The sequence below is a fragment of the Nannospalax galili genome, unplaced genomic scaffold (assembly GCF_000622305.1).
Source record: "Nannospalax galili isolate Female #2095 unplaced genomic scaffold, S.galili_v1.0 scaffold1586, whole genome shotgun sequence".
Lineage (NCBI taxonomy): Eukaryota > Metazoa > Chordata > Mammalia > Rodentia > Spalacidae > Nannospalax > Nannospalax galili.
Window position 1 is genome coordinate 224,199 of NW_008354289.1, and position 17,209 is coordinate 241,407.

The 17,209-nt window shown below is 40.0% G+C and overlaps 1 protein-coding gene across 8 annotated transcripts in view; it reads left to right on the plus strand.

Moving 5' to 3' along the window:
- The window catches only part of Dcun1d4 (defective in cullin neddylation 1 domain containing 4), a 73,493-nt gene that overhangs the window by 29,331 nt on the left and 26,953 nt on the right, over positions 1-17,209 (plus strand). For 7 of the 8 annotated variants that reach the window (XM_008851562.3, XM_008851563.3, XM_029555217.1 and 4 more), the window contains 4 exons: positions 1,703-1,817; positions 4,586-4,677; positions 12,843-12,913; positions 15,778-15,869. In XM_008851562.3, coding sequence (XP_008849784.1) covers positions 1,703-1,817; positions 4,586-4,677; positions 12,843-12,913; positions 15,778-15,869 — 370 coding nt within the window. Of the gene's footprint in view, positions 1-1,702; positions 1,818-4,585; positions 4,678-12,146; positions 12,215-12,842; positions 12,914-15,777; positions 15,870-17,209 lie in introns of those variants that run through there. The other variant, XM_029555220.1, reaches the window with a different exon arrangement.

Below are 17,209 nucleotides of genomic sequence, written 5' to 3' on the forward strand. Positions count from 1 at the left end.
CTTGACTAGACCCCAGGGCTAGAGTCTTTAGGGTGGCATCCAGTGGTGGCTGAGAGCTGGCTTTTCTCCTGGCTGCCTGGGTTCCCTCACCCTTTGACTGTACACACCCAAACAGTATGTGTCATCTGAACACTTACTGAATGGTTGTCTTCGTGAAAATTCTGAAAGAGACAGAACAGCTTTTCCATTCTTCAAATGAATGAAATAGCTTAGCAGTTGCCCAGACCACAGAGCTGGAGTTTACTTGTTGAATGCAGGCTTTCACACTGTCTCTCTACAACCTTCAACCAAGGGCTAAGGAAGGAGGAGTGTGGGGTCTGGAATTCATACCTCACTTTAGAGACCTTGGAAAGTCAGTGTACCCAAGCTGCGGCTTTTCCCATCTGTTAAGTAGAGAATTATCTTTGTCCTACCTATCATTCAGGGTTATTTTGAGAACTAAATGGCATATCTGATGCGTCTTGTGCTGAAGTGAGGCTGCCCAGATGCAACCCTCAGTTTTGCCTTTCACCTCACTTCTCTGCCTCCATTTTCTTGTCTGTGTGAGGCAACAGTGCCCCTTCTTCAAAGTCCTTGTTAGGACAGTAACTTAGTTCATGCAAGGGTTTAAGAACAGGGCTTAAAGCATGGTGGTCAGAGTTACTGAATTGTTAAGTTGTCATGCCTTTACTGAATGGCAGTTTATGCTTCCTGACAAGTGCTATCTGAAGGTGGTGGAGTCATTAGCAAGTTGCAGAAGCAAGGGAAGTTACTCTGAGAATTTCGTCTTGAAGTCAGACTTCGCTAGGCATCCCCTAATCCAAATCCTCCCTTCCCTTGTGCTCCATAGCTTTAGTTGTCAACTTGACATAGCTGGGTTGAGGGACCCTCAGTGGGGAATTACCTCTATTGAACTGGTCTGTGGCTATGTCTGTAAGGCATTTTCTCAACTGTTGAGTGACATGGGAGCACCCAGCCCACTGTGGTCAGTGCCATCCCTGGGCAGGTAGTCCTGTATTGTATAAGAAAGGAGGTTGAGCATGAGCCAGGGGAGCAAGCCAGTAAGCAGTATTCCTCCATGGCCTGTGCTTCACCTCCTGCCTCCAGGTTCCTGCCCTGAGTTCCTACCTTGGCCTCTCTCAGTGATTACCTGTGACCTGGGAGATGTAAGCCAAATAAACTGTTTCCTTACCAAGTCGGTATTGGCCAGAGTGTTTTTGTCACAATAGAGAAGCTATCTAGAACCACCCACCCCCCTCAATTCTAATTGCTATCCCTCAAGGCTTGTGTTAGGACTGATGTGCTTGTTTGTATTTCACTCAAGGGTACCGGTTGAGCTGACTTTGCCTCATGAAGTGAACAAATGTGATAATTTCTCTTGAAGGAGCATCGTTGTGTAAGAGCAGAAATTTTAGGTGATTTCTAGGAGTATTTTTGGAGAGGGAGTTGAAATTAAGCTCACTTCTATTTCTGTTGTGATTTGGGGTTGTGGGAAGTATTCACTCATATAATGGCTGGGTTTATTTCTGGAGTATAACATTTTCTCAGAAACTAAAACCCATTTTCTCTCTGTAATATAGTACTGACTGGTAACACTAACCACTTTGTAGTACATGTCACAGGGTTCACAGGGTTCGCTCTTTAGCCATAATGTCATTTGGAAGTCAGTGTGTGTTGTGCCTTAATTTTTGCTTGCTCCAAATTTTTTTTTTTTTTTTTGCAGGAAGCCTGCGGTCTTGCAGTTCTTCGGACTGCTTTAGTAAAGTGATGCCACCAAGGAAAAAGAGAAGACCTGCCTCTGGAGATGACTTATCTGCCAAGAAAAGCAGACATGACAGGTACAGTGCACAGACCATAAACTCAGACGGAAGCCATGCATGTTGGAGGTGCATAGGTCTACCTAATGCAGTTTGGGCCTTTGCATGCAAGTGCTGACTAGAGTACTGTTTTGCTTTTGTGGGTGATATTTCAAAAGCATAATTATTTAACAATACTTGTTTTGTGTCTGGGTTTATAAAACAAAAATAGGCTATTTGAGTTCTTCAAAATTACTTTTCTCTTAATCCATTGGTCCTCTGAAACTTCAAAGCCTTGCTGTCTGAGCCTGGCAAAGCATGTTAGAATTGGAGTCTGTCCTCTGGAGAGGGTCTCACTGACTGCAGCCATAGGACCAGCCTGAGGCACCTGTCCTCAATGTCTGCACCCACCCAGAATATCAGTCCAAAGCAAGGTTGCTTAAACTACTTTCCTTCCAGAAAAGCCGGCTGTTCATGTTGGTAATTCCAGTGGACTGTTAAATGTTCCAGTGAACTGTTAAATGTTCCACTGGACTGTTAAATATCCCAGTGGATCATTAAATATCCCAGTGGGTCATTAAATATCCCAGTGGGTCATTAAATATTCCAGTGGACTGTTAAATATCCCAGTGGGTCATTAAATATTCCAGTGGACTGTTAAATATTTATCTCAGGTCTTTGTTGTTTCACCCTGATTTTCACCCCTTCCATCCTGGCTCTCTGCTCTGTAAATCCAGCAGTTTAGATGCACTTTGTTTCTTTCTTGCTGTGATGCTTCATTTGCTACTATTCAGTTGAAGAAGCAGAGAGAGAGAGACAGGCTGCAAATGTGAATGTCATGTCAGTTAATATCTCAGACTAGAAAATGTTGTTTAAAAGAAGACAGCAGTGGTTTATAAGATAATCACCACCTGTCTTCTGGTCAGTGATTTTCAATTTTATGCAACCAAGTAACTGGAGTCTATTGTTAGGGAATTATTAAATTCTAATAATTACATAGCATTTTGTGTTGTATTTTCTTCAGTATAAGTTAGTATAAAATAATTTACTATAACAAAACCAGATTAAAAATTGGCAGTTCAGTTGAAGTTTTTCGAACTTTTTTCTTGGCTTTTTAAAAAAGAACTTTGTTGACATATTCGAAGGTGATACATTTTAAGAATATACTTAAGGCTGGAGAGATGGCTCAGCAGTTAAGAGCACTGACTGCTCTTGCAGAGGACCCGGATTCAATTCCCAGCACCCATATGCTGGCTCACAACTGTCCATAACTCCAGTTCCAGGGGAATGTGACAACCTCTTCTGACCTCTACGAGCATTGCACGATACAGGTGCACCTATACATGAGGCAGTATGCTCATACACAAAATAAAAAAATAAAAAGAATATATTTCTTAAAAATAAAAAATATAATTCAGTTTGTTTAGTTTTTTAAGTTCACTGAATTGTGCAAACTGTCATTTTCATCCACTGTTGGAACATTTCCATCATCCCGTTCCATCCCCATCCTTGCCGTCCAGGTAGTCACTCCAGTTCCTGCTCTCATCCCCAGGCCACTCATCTACTTATGTCACTGTGGATTTACCTTTCTGGGCATCTTGTGTAAATAACTTGTATCATTTCCTTTCTATTAACTGCAGAATGATTTTTCTATTGTATACCCAAGAACTATAGATTTTTGACTAATTACAGGCTTGGACTAAGCTAGGAATGTCTGGTCTCAAGATGAAAGCATGACCTTCTGTTTGAATCCTTGGCCAATATCAACCTATATTTCTAGCTAGTATGCCTACTTTTATTGGAGAAATATAAACTTGTGATTTGTAGTTTCAATAAATTAACACCTTATACATAACATACTCTTTTTTTTTTATATGATAGGTCCCAGAATTTCTAGTTAGAGGTATGCACAGATAATCTAATTATTATCTAGATCATGAATAAATAAATGTTCATGAACAAATTCACTAAAATAGAGGATTATATGTGGCTTTTTATATTATGTGTTATATAAAAGCTATATGCCCAACTATGAGTGTATATCTTAATCACAGTTTTGGAGCCACTGCCTCCTTCCCTTCTGCTTGTAGGGAAGCTTGTTGTCCTCAGCACCTGCTAGGAGATAAGCACTTCCTGCCAAGTTTCAGGAGGCAGCTGCTCTGCTTCCTGACTCCGTTCTGCGGCCTAAGCTGTTGCCACTCTACTGAGGTGATGGTCAACCCTGGCTAGGGTTCTGTTCTCTTTCCTGGGGCTTTCAGGGTTCTGCTAATTGATGAGCCACCCAAGAGACCTCTTTCTTTTTGACATTCATCTGAATTAAATATTTGTCCTGGAAGCTTGGACTTCAGTTGGCATTTCTTCTTACTTGCTTAATTTTCTTGAGTTGCTTAGTATTGACCAGTTCTTCCTTAGCCCATGTTCTGTGTTTAACCTGATTTATATGACACAGAAGTCAGGAGAGCTGAATGGGAGAGATTATTATTTTAGGATCATTACCACTTCATTTCTTGCCATATTTTATTTGTAATCTTTCTGGTTAGTGAGGTAGAAGAGAGTTTATCAAATAACTTTTATTTTTATTGATTATTAATAAAATCTGTAAAGTGCTTACCATTTCATTCTATATTAAGGCTATATTTCAACATGAGTTATGAAATAGCTGAAGTTTGCAAATGTGGAAAGTAAAATGCTTAAGATACCCTTAGAATACTGATTGTATAGGTGTCTGGTTTAGGCAAAAGTAAAAATTATCTGCTACTTACAAGAATGTAGTGTTTCTAAATAAATAAAACCGTCTTTTCAACTTTTAGCATGTATAGGAAATACGAGTCAACTAGAATCAAAACCGAAGAAGAAACCTTCTCAAGTAAGAGATGCTTGGAGTGGTTCTACGAATATGCAGGTGGGTAATGGCTTACTGTGTAAACTGATCCTTAGGAAAAGAAGAAGCACCTTAGAAGAAGTTAAAGAACTTTACAATGTGCTCTTTTCGGGATTGGGAGGCGGGGAGGAGGAAGAGAGGAGGAAGAAAGAGAGAACATGAGTGTTGGAGAGAGAGAAGAGGGGATGGGAGGGAGGTAGTTGAAGCCAGTCACTGAATGTCCTATTTATAGCCAGAAGCTAAGCCAAAGAATTCAGAACATGAGAAGGGAAGTGAAAAGATGAAATGCACTTGGGAGAAACACTTTGGATTGCTAGGAAACCTATTTAGAATGCTGATAATGGGTAATTATTTGGTTTAAGTACTGAAGTTAAAATAAGCTTTGTTGCTTTGAACTCTTATGTAGTGCAGTGGAATTTCTTTATGTTAAATATCTATTTAAAAAAATCATTTGGCAGAAAATGTTTTGTCATTTAAAACTATATTAAAAATGAGCTGTATTTTTGCAATTTGCTTTAATTGGTTATATAACATAGTATTGTAGCCTAGGGCATGTAACTGTATGGTATCTAAAGAGAAAAAGAAAAAATTTCAGATAAAGTTTGGCCCAAGATTTTTTGGCCTTCTCCCTCACTTTGTTTTAGGCCCATTCAACTTGACTGTTGAACCTATACACTATCAACTTGACTGTTCAAAAGCCTTCAGACTCATTTTCCTGTTATCAGTCCTGGTTCTAGACCTGGTTCTTGACCTGGTTCTCTTTCTTAACAACCAACTGAAGAGCTCATACATGCCACTCCCTACCATTATCCCCTTTTTACCTGAGGCTTAAAAATTCCTGCTCCCTACAGGCTATATGACACATAACTCACCACCCCTCTGCTAAAATGCCTTTCTCTACTTTCCTGTAGGACCGTAACTGTTCTGTTTAGTTCTTACTGATGATTTGTTGACCAGTGAAGAATCTGCATCAGGTGCCACTTATTTAGAGTAACTGTCTCCTTTGTGCTTCCACAGGACTTTGGTTATAACTTACTTCTCTGGTTTGAGTATGAAAGTGAGGATTTCCATATTTCCCTTGTGTTCACTCTACCCTTTTTTCTTATAAAAACTTTGCCTCTTTGGAAGCAGAGATTGATCCAGGGGGAAGACATTTTCTGGGGATTTTTCAGGTGTAAGCCGAGAAAAGAGCATCTTTTCTTCTGGTGGTAGACTTGCAAGGACACAGTCTGACTCCTTTAGTTCTCCCTTGAATTTAGAATTTCTGTGAGCCACCTCAGCACTTTTCTGGTAAGTTCCCCTGTTTGTTAGTTCCAGTTGGCTTTTGTTTACAGGGCTCTGGTTCTGGTACGTTTCTCTCTCTCTCTCTCTCTCTCTCTCTCTCTCTCTCTCTCTCTTCTGTTTCCATGCTTCATTAGAACAGAGATCTCTGAAGATACTTTGTATCTCTAGTAAAGTAGCTGAAGCTTTTCCAGGGGCTCAGAAAATGGGACTGAGTGGATGTCTAGGTCTCATATTTTTGTTGCTTTGATTAAGATCTTTTGATTTTCTGTATTGATTCACATTTATTTCTATGAAAATGTTATAAAATGGAAATTTTAAACAGATAAAATCCAGCACAGTAGCACAGCCATTTCAAATTTTTTTTGATATGATTTCCTTTAAAGACAGGTGAAGTGGCCATTTTTTAAAAAGAGAACAGGACAGATTGTCTTCTTGCTTGCTTTTCTGTGTCTGTTGAAAGGTCACATTTGGGGAATAAAAATGAAGCCACGTTATTTGGGTTCCTTGGGGTGCCTGCTGGGGTAATTCTTCGTAACTCATCCCTCAAAGGAATTTGTGTGGATGCGGTTAACTCCCTTTGCTCTCTCTTCCCATTTTAAGCCTTTTCTTCTTCTTGTGTGCCCTATCAGTAGGAAAAATGGCTTCAAATTGGGATGAACTGAAAGCCCCAGTTGGCACCTGCTTTCCCTTTGAATATCTCAGCCACATGAATTGAAAGTGCAGGTCACAGGCTATGAGAGGAACTGGGATGGACTACGGGAAGTGTTCTGTACAATGCGTCTGGGAATGTAGTGTGAGGTTCCAGGAGGAGGGCCTGAACATTACACACATTATTTTCTCTGAGAGCAAGCCAGTTGGTTTGTGCTGAGGGTGAGCACTCTATCCCCGCCTTTTAACCTGGAGTGATAGTGCTTAGTTAGGACGGATTGACCTGGATGGATCTTAAGTTCTTTCTAGAGTTCTCAGGTCTGCTGCTGCTTCATTGCTACTACAGCTGGAGCCCACCGTGGCTTTGCACATACTAAAATTTAGTTCCTCACCTTTTCAAACCCTTTTCAACTCAGTTGCTGATTCCATATCTTTGATAATCCCCCTCCTATGGAACTTCTTCCTCCCAATCTCTGTGGTTCGAGGTTTATTCCCTTTTCTACTTTGGAACAGTTCTACGTAACTTGAAATAGGATTGGCTTTGGGTAGAGGCAGTGTTTAATTTCATTTCCATCTGAAAATGGAAACAGTTTTTTATTCTAATAAAAAATAACCAATTTTGCATTAACAGTTTATTGGGTACCTTCCATATTCTGAGGTATATGTGTAAGGAAAAGAAGTCAAGGTAATAGCACATTGATTTGGCACTATGTCAGTAAAGTTCTGTCCATAGGTGGTGTTAGTTCTGCAGCTATGTAAGCCCTGAGCCTCTGTTTTGAGTTAAGTTCTTTAATAGTTATCTCTTCATGAAAATGAGATTAGAGACCAGAAAGAGATGCTAAAGTCAGATATGGACATCTATAAAAAAGTGCTAAAATGATCTTTTTGGAAGATCTGTTGAAAACCTACTAAGGAGGCCTTGTGGGAGCCCCTTTTGCCTGAGTAAAGGGGCCTGATGTACTTAGGAGAATTTCAGGTCTTGGGGCATCATGAAAAAGTAAAATATGTTTTGTTAGAAACCCCTACTTAAGGGAGCAGGATGGTGGGAACATCGCTTCGCTTTTTAGATTTTGTTCATTGTCTCCCTTTCTAAATTTACGTCCAGTGACTACGCAAGGCAGTCCATTGCTCATTATTTGAAATACAAATGTTTTGTTGTTTTTAACCATCTCTCCAAGTCACTTTTAGACAACGTTGTGTGATCCAGTGGCATATTCTTGGCATAGTCTTCCTTGGCAAATGTTATTACCTTAATTCTAGTAATCCTATTATCTTAATTAATGAATTGATAAATTTATGGTAAAATATAGCCAAGATCCCAGTGAATAATGTGATTACAACTAAAATGGAATATTTGCATGGGGAAGATAATAAGAAAAAGCAAAGTCTAGATTTTAGGTAATGTTTATTGACAAGCTATATCTTAATATATGTGGAATATAGTTTTGGCAGTAAAGCATTGCAAACTATACTTTGAAATCGTGTCTTTTATAATACACAGAGAGGTGTTTTATAAGCAACACAGTGAATATACACAAAGGAAAAAGGCAGGGATGACTTTGGTTGTCACTGCAGACCTTTTGTAAAGACTCACTGTGTGGCGTTCACTTCTAGTACAGCTAACAGGCGAGTAAGTTGAGAACTATCATCTTTGTAATGAATGTGGACAGTACAGTCAGCTTTGAGGTTCCAGAGGATCCGAGCAAGCTGATCCATGCAGGGCAGGTCCACGGGCCTGCCAGGTGTGGGTGAGGTGGTAAATTCACTAGTAGGCTGCAATACAAAAACCTTTTAAAATGAGGAAGAGTAGGAACTAGAGGGGAATAAAAAAAAATCAGTATCTATAGATAGCATCTGTTCCCAAAACTGAAAGAGCAGCGAAAGGGGACTAGAAGGTGTTTCCTTATTAGGGTAATTTTTCAATCTTTCAGACTCCATATTGGCTAATAAAAATGAGTAGATGTACAGGTACAATCACACAAGGATTACCAGACACTGACAAATGCAGTGGTACAGGAAAAGCGTGAAGTGGTATGTGTAGATAAGCTTGAAAATTTCTACATTGTGTGTGTGTCTTCATGTAGTACAAAGGCCTGGGAGGATGCGCACCTGATTGGGAAGCAAAGGGAGTTGCGGCTCTACTTATACAGTGTCTTCTGTCCTGAATGTTTTATTCACATAACTGTATTAATGTGTCATACATGCAGTAGTACGTACATTGTGAATAAGTGCACACAGGCCAAAACTGCAGTACATCCAAGGGTCAGCTCTTAATGTCTTCCCTTTTAAGTCACAAGTGACAGAAAGATGCTGACTCTTTTTTTTTTTTTTTAAACCATTGTTTGGAAGTTCTTAGCTAGTGCCATTAGATAAGAAAAAAAATGAATATGAATATTGGAAAGGAACAGGCAAAAATGGCTATTCACCAAGGATGAAATTATTAAATTTGAATTTCCGGGAGGGCCAAAGAGAATAACCTGAACAAACAAGATTATGTCACTTGTGTGTGTGTGTTCCATACAGAGATTTCTGTAGAGGGCTTTGGGAAGGATGCTTAGAGAAGCTTTTAATAAATGGTTATCTCCAGGGAGTAGCGAGAAGGTAAATTTGCCTTTTAAACATTTTTTATCTTCATGGTTACATGAAATTTTGTACCATGTACTAATGTACAGCCCCCTGCCCCTTTAACTAGATTTAATAATGGTCAAGATAAGAAAATTAAGGATATATGAGAAAATAATAGACAAAAAGAAAATCCTAGAAAAAAGTTGAATGTAAGGAAGAAAACATTTTTTACTGTTGTTACAAAATAGCACATGGCAGCGTGGGGAGAAAGCATTCATTTGTTGAGGTTGAAGGAAGCAGCTGAGTGTGGGTTTTCAGAGGCGCTACAGCCAGATGTGGTGGCACACACCTTTAATTAGAACATGTGAGAGGCAGAGGCAGGCAGATTGGGTCTGTAATAGTGAGTTCCAGGACAGACAGGGCTATATAGGGAGACCCTGTTTCAAAAAGACTTAAAAAAAAAAAAAAAAAAAAAAAAGGGGGAGGCGGGGAGGAACACAGATTCAGATCAGAAGCTGAGAAATGACACATGACACTAGACTTTGCAGCTTGTGCTCTGGGTGCTGCTCATGTTTGTTCTCAGTTGAGAAGAGCCACCATATGCTTTTATTATGGTGCATTTATTTGTATTGAGATTGCTCCTATGCTTTTTCTCCCAGTGGAGGGCAAGGGACTCTGGTATACCCACCCACCCTGCCCTTTGTACCCCAAGTACTACCTGATGTTGATGAAATGAAATGGAGACTTGGGAAGATGGTAGGTTCTGCTGGACTCAACGACCTGCTGGGTCTGGAGACTAAAGGAGGGTTGTATAGTGAGCCGCATATTACAGTTCCATCCACTCAGTAAATGCTTGTGAAGCAATGTCAGGTGGTGTGCTGAAGTTGTAGGAATAATAAAATGGGTCTTACTTTTTTGAGGAGGGGAAGGAAGATGGCCAGCACTTGTGAATGCAGTGTCCTGAATGGGAGAAAACCATTCCCAACATTTTGTGGGGCCATATGGGCTTGGTTATTGTGGCCTCTACATGTGGATATTAGGGAGATTCTCAGATTTCAGTCTCAAAGGTTGAATGAGTTGTCCATAGAAGAAGGGGAAGGGTGAAAAAAGGGATGAGAGGAGGATAGGCTGATGTACAAAGTGCAGGATGGTGTTGGGTATGTATAGGGCTGAGCGAAACCACTTATGGGTGTTTCTGGAGCTTAATTTTATAAATGCATTCATTCATTCACTTATTCCTTTTGAGTTTTTGAGACAAGGTCTCATGTGGCCCCTGCTGGTTTTATACTCTCTATAGCTGAGCTCCTCATCTTCTGCCTCGACAATCATGCTGGCGCGTGCGTGCGTGCGTGTGTGTGTGTGTGTGTGTGTGTGTGTGTGTGTCTTACAGAGGATTAAACCCAGAGCCTTGTACCTGCTAGGCAAGTATTTTGCCACTGACTATATCCTCGGGCCCCTTATTTTTATTCATGCAGCAATAGTTACAGATGGATGTATTTCTGAGAAGCTCTCTTTGCAATTAGAAGAAGCAAAGCTGAAAAAGAAGGGGAGCTACTAAGTCAGAGAACCTTAGTTGACGTGCCAAGACTTGAATTTAGACTTTAGGCAGTAGAGAGCCACTAGAGGATTTTAAGTCGGTGCAGGATTTGTGCTTGAGGTGGACCCCTTAGTGGCTGTCTACAGAGTGGGTCAGGGGTCTCAGTGAGAGAATAAGGCTTGAGCCATGACTGTATAGGAGGGGTACCATGAAGTAACAACCAGAAGGTAGATTGCAGAACAGTTGGTAGTCAGGTGCCTGGTGAAAGGAAGCAGGGAGGGTGACCCCCAGGCTTGTTTCTGATGAGCAGACTTGGCATGGATTGGTGATGACCTCTCTTTCTGGGAGGTGCTTCTGGAGAGTGAAGTTAAACAGCCATGTGCTTGGGAAGAAGGTAAGTCTAGTTATGGCAATGGAGTGAGCAGGAGGTCAGATAGCTAGACAGTCCACAATTAAGAGGGGCAGAATGTGCTGGCATGAGAGCTGGGGAGTAGGAAGCTTGGCTATTTGAGAGCTTCTAGAGAGTCTAGAGACTAGAAGTTTGAGGATGGCATTTCACATCCAGTTTAACAAGCAAAAGAACTCATAGAGAAGTGGAAAGAGGAAAGGAAGGAGAAAACCAGATGAGGCGATTTCAGAAGCCATGGGAGGAGATGGCTTTGTGAGTCTAGAACTGCTTCAAATCGTCAGAGATCATAGAGGGGTCAGATAAAATAAAGGTGGAAGGTGTCCTGTAGACTGGACAGTTAGGGAGTTACTGGTGACTTTGTCAGAAGAATTTGGGGGAAAGATAGAAGTGGGAAAAAGCAAATTTCAGTAGTTGAAAAACAAGTGTGACATGAAGTGAGGCAGGCAGTTTCTTCAGAAAGAGAGTTGGAACTGAAGTGGAAAGGGGGACTTTACTGACTGTATCAAGACAAAAATTGGTCTGGAGAGATGGCTCAGCAATTAAGAGCATTTGCTGCTTTTCCAGAATACCTGAGTTCAGTTCCTAGTACCCATGTTTGGGGGCTTAAAAACTGCCTGTAACTCAAGCTCCAAGGGAATTGGACACCACCTTCTGGCCCCTAGTGGCATCCATACACACGTGATACACACACACACACACACACACACACACACACACACACACACGTAAGCAAAAATAAATCTTAAAAAAAAAAAGAACAGAGTGACATAGATAACCCTTGATACCTGCTGGGGTTGGTTCCAGGACCCAAGGGGACCAAAATCCACAGTACTGAAGTCTCTCATGCCAAACAGGGTAGTATTTGCCTATGACTTAAGAAAGTCCTCCAGTGTGCCTTGAGTCATCTCTAGATTATTTATAATACTGAATACATTGTAAATACTGTGTTAATAAATGTTTTACTATCTTTAGGAAATAATGATAAAGGAAAAAAATCTATACGTTTAGTACAGACAATTTTTTTTCAAATATGTTTTGATTCCCCAGTTGGTTGAAGCCATGGATGTGGAAATTCACCAGTGTGGAGGGTCAACTGTATGTGACTTTTTTTCTATGTAAGAAACATTTATTTTCCTATTAATTTCATAGAGAATAATATGTGGTTCTTTGCTAGGTACCTAAAATTTACGTATCATGTGTATCATTGCCAAATAGAAATACAGTTTTAAAATACATTAAAAAGCAGGAGTTGAGGGGCTGGATGGGTGGCTCAGCGATTAAAAGCACTGGCTGTTTTTGCAGAAGACCCAGATTCACATCCCAGCACCCACATGGTAGCTTACAGCTGTCCATAACTCCAGCTCCAAGGGATCTGATGCCCTCTTCTGACCTCTGAGGGCACTGCATGACATGGGTGCACTTACATACATGCAGGCAATACATGCATACACATAAAATAAAAATAATAAAATATTTTTAAAAAGCAGGAGTTGAGCCCAAATAGCCTTGTCCTTAGAAGTGACTGCTTTATTCCAAAGGTCGAAAGACATGATGGTGAGCTGGTTCAAATGATACTAGAGTAGAACCCTTCAAGATTTAACCAACTTAAGGATTTAATTAAATCTTTTTCAATTTGTACTTGATTTCTTCTGAAACGATTTGAGGCCTTTCCCCCTTCCTTATTTGCTACTGCTGGGGTGATGATAATGTTTTTTATTCATCTGAGATTGCATTTCACTGCAGGCACCGATGATGTGGTGGGTCCCGAAGGCATGGAAAAATTCTGTGAAGACATTGGTGTCGAACCAGAAAATGTAAGTCTACCTTAGTGAGTAGTGTGAAGCAGTTACTTTTCTTTCTTAAATATTTTGTCCTTTAACAAAGCAGTGAGGAAGCAATTACGTGTTGGCTTTTATGAGGCCACAGAAGAAATAAGTTCCAATTCTGGTTTGATTTGTAAGTGGGTGTCCCCCCCCCCACCTTTAGTGCTAGGGTGTAACTGTGGTCATTTACCCCCCTCTGACTTAATTTCTTGTGTTTGAAAGGTACAATCATTAAGTGATTAAACTTGATGTGTAATTGTGGGCACATAAACCCACAGGGACAGATCGTACTGGGGGTCTAATCACTATGTGCTGTGCTCCTTTGGCCCCCTCAGTACCTGTTCCAGCTTAATGTAGATCTCCAGACTTAGAATAATTATTCATAAAGACTTGAGTAGGTGGTAATTATCATGAATTTTCCACAGGTCTTTCACTTCCAATTGAATTTACTTAAAAAGTGACTGCTTTTTAGTGTAAAAGCACTAAATATTTCCCTTAGAATTTTAGGGTCTCCCTGTAACCTCAACTAACCTGGAACTTGCTATGTAGACGAGGCTGGTCTCACTTTCACAGAGATCTGCCTGCCTCTGCCTCCCGAGTGCTGGGACTAAAGGCGTATGCCACCATGCCCAGCTTTGCTTAATTATTTTTGCCTAATTCTGAGCATCATGTTATTGTTGAATTTTCTTTCTTCCTTGTTCCCACATAATATCTATTACTCTAAAATGAAAAATTATGTTTATGCCATGCCCTGGTTTATAAGTGATAGTTTAATTTTATGCTAGCTTGTCAGTATAACACCTATGCCATAGATCCTAAATGAATTTGTGGTCTGAAAGAGATCTCATGGTACTGTCCCCTTTATTTAGACTTTTGAAAATATCTGGTGCCCATGGTGTATCTGTGTTTTTAAAGGAAACTGGGAATTGAGACTTTACTGTTTTCTACTTTTATTTTATTTTTTTACCTTTGCCCTTTCTATACCCCTGTTGTCTACTCCCTTCTCCATCTTGCCCAGATAAGAGTTAAAATTTCTAAACTACCTTCGGAATGTTTTTCCCTCCTTACATTGTTTATTTGTGTCCTGCTCTTTTTAAGGTGTACCAGTTGCAGTATTTTGATAAATTATTCACCTTGTCATAGAGGTTTAAGGGACATGCGGGTCAGTAGTATTTTACTTGGTGAGTCATGGGCATAGGGAGGATTGTCTCACTGACTTTGAGAAGGCAGCTTGCTATGGGAGCTGGGCCAGCCCAGCAGTTTTCACTAAGTGTTATCTAAGAGTGGAAGTGAGCTGGGACTAGCAGTGGATCTAGAGATTCTGCCCCAGGACAGCAGTGGTGAATGGTCAAAGAAATGGCAGCAGGGTGGGAGTGGCAGGGCAGGTGAGTGTGGGAAACTTGGGATTGAGCAGAAGAAGAGGAGGGATGAGGCGGGTATTTAACCTCAGAGGCAGAAAAGCCTGTTTCGGTGTGGGAAACCCTGATGCTGATTCTGACTGAAAAAGGAAGGGAACAGCTCCTCCAAGTTCCTCACCCCCAATAACAGTGCTCAAGAAAAAGACAGCTATTATTGGCATCCTCTTTTGGCAGTTAGGAGCCCTTTAGAACTAACTCTATTTCTGTAGGAATGGAAATAGTTTTGAAATGTAAAATCATGTTGAAGACTAAAAGACCAAATTCAGTATTTGTTCCAAGTATATATTACTGTACTTCAATTCTAAGATAACACCCGTAGAAGTTGTATTATTTTTATATCCTCAAGGAAAGTGTTGCTAAATAAACTACATTTCCAAAGCAAGCAGTGAGACCGATGCTTTTAAAACCTATCTTCCATGAGGAGCAAGCACTTTAAAGATATTTCAACCCCTACTTCCCAATATTCGTAGCTTATGAAATTTTATCAGACTCATAAAATTCAAGTCTGCTTTCATTTACAAAGGCAAAATTCTTAAAAGTGCTTGACTATCTTATTAGTTTAATCCAGGGAAAGTCTTGTTTTCTATCAGGTGGTTTCCCAGTGAGTAGCCACTGGCTAGTTGTAGTCTAGGTCTCAGTGGGCGTTTGTGTCCATGTTCATGTTCTTGCACCCTCACCTTTTATTAAACTTGTATTTTTGTGTAGCCATCTTAATCTTGTAATGGAAGGCTAAAGTGAGATGTAGCTTGAAAATATGCATAGTTTACATAAGAGAACATGGATTGAGTCATTTGAGTAAATAGATGTATCATGTCAGAATTACAAGGTGCTTCAGGGCTGAGGAGAAAAGCCATGAAGAATCCAAAGGATGTGTGGAGTGCCTTCTTTTTGGGAAATTTTCTTAGTAGCCCAGGAATCTCTTAAGTCACTATTTTTAAACCGTATTTAACAATTATGTTTTGACCTCTTTAAATCTAAAAACCCTAGTGGCTTTCAAAATTTCTACCTTTTAAATAAAAATATTTTGGTTTTTATCTCTATTATCAAATCCTTTGAATGTTTGTCAAACCAAAACGAATCCAGTTTTGAAGTTACTCTTCATATTTCAGTGATTAAACTGGAAACAGAAGCATTGCAGGATGTTGAAGTGTTTAGTTAACAAGAGCTGTTCATCATTTTCTGTCTTCTTAACAAATTTTTATTTATTATTTTTATTTTATATGTATGCATGTATTGCCTGCATGTATGTAAGTGCACCCATGTCATGCAGTGCCCGCGGAGGACAGAAGAGGTCGTTGGATCCCCTGGAACTGGAGTTACGGATAGTTGTTAGCTGCCATGTGGGTGCTGGGATTTGAACCTGGGTCTTCTGCAAGAGCAGCCAGTGTTCTTAACCGCCGAGCCATCTCTCCAGCCCCTCTCTCTGTCTTTTAACAGGTTGTTATGCTTGTCCTGGCTTGGAAATTGGATGCACAAAACATGGGCTATTTTACTCTACAGGAGTGGCTGAAAGGAATGACTTCCCTACAGTAAGTCCTAGGGCTGCAAATGGGGCATGGGTAGAAGAGTTTGGGTGTGGGCAGGATTAAGGGGACAGTGCTTTCCTGTTACCTCTCCCCTGGGAACTCAGGACCTGGTGATGTGTGAGCACACAGAAGCTGGGTGGTGTGGCAAGCCTCCCTGTGGTAGAGACAAAAAGACCACAACCCATTCTGAAGACTCTGATGGGGTGAATTTTGCTAATTAAAGTGTTTATATATAGTTTGTATGGAGAAGAGATGGTTTGTGGTCTGAAGTGTTTCTCTGTCTCGTAGAAATAGGCCTACTCTTTCCTATGCGTGAGCCACATGTATAATGTAAAAATTTCTATAGCCACATTTAAAAGTTGAAACATATAAAATTAGTTTAAATTTTTTAAAAAATTATTATTTTATGTGCATGAGTGTTTTGCTTGCATGTCTGTAGGTGTACCTGAGTCATACAGTGCCCAAGGAGGCCAGAAGAGGGCATTGGATTTCCTGGAATTGGAGTTACAGATGGTTGTTAGCCACCATGTGGGTACTGGGAACCCAACTGGGGTCTTCTGCAAAAGCATCCAGTGCTCTTAACTTCTGAGCCATCTTTTTAGCCCCCAAACTAGTTTTACTATATTTTATTTAACCCCAGATAACCAAAACATTATTATTCTGACATATAATCATACTTTTAAAAATTAAGATACTTTACATTTTCTTTCTTTATATGCCATCTTCAACATTGTGTGTTTTACATTTGCAGTCTACTTGGTTGATTTTATATTAGCTATGTTGGGCTCCCTTAGCCCAGAATAAGAAAGAAAATCGATAGCTTTCTGTATTTATGTTGTGCTTATATATGTTTCTCTCTCTCTCTCTCTCTCTCTCTCTCTCTCTCTCTCTCTCTCTCTGTGTTTAGAGTTTAATTCAAGAAGACAAATTCTATATAGGGGTTGAGGGAAAAGTGGGAAGGTGACAACATTTCTGATGATCTTAACGATGAAGCACTTAATGGCTTTGATCTAAGTACTTGGAATGTCTTATTTTTTTCTTTTTAACTTAACTTAGACGAACAGACTTTGAATTTTACTGGATTAAAGTTGGACATGAGATGGTTTTATGATTTTATTTAAATAATGACGGGCTTGTCAGTTTTAATATCATAATCCATTTGTTAATGCTGACATGCTTTGTCTACATTGTACTTAATAGTTCATGAAATCTTTTTACTCTTTCCCCATTTGAACCTCACAGCTACCTTGTAAAAAAAGACAGGTCAGGCTTTATGCTGGGCTTGTCACAAATGAGGAGTCTAAGGCTTAGAGGGACTGTACATGACTCATGAAGGCAGAGAT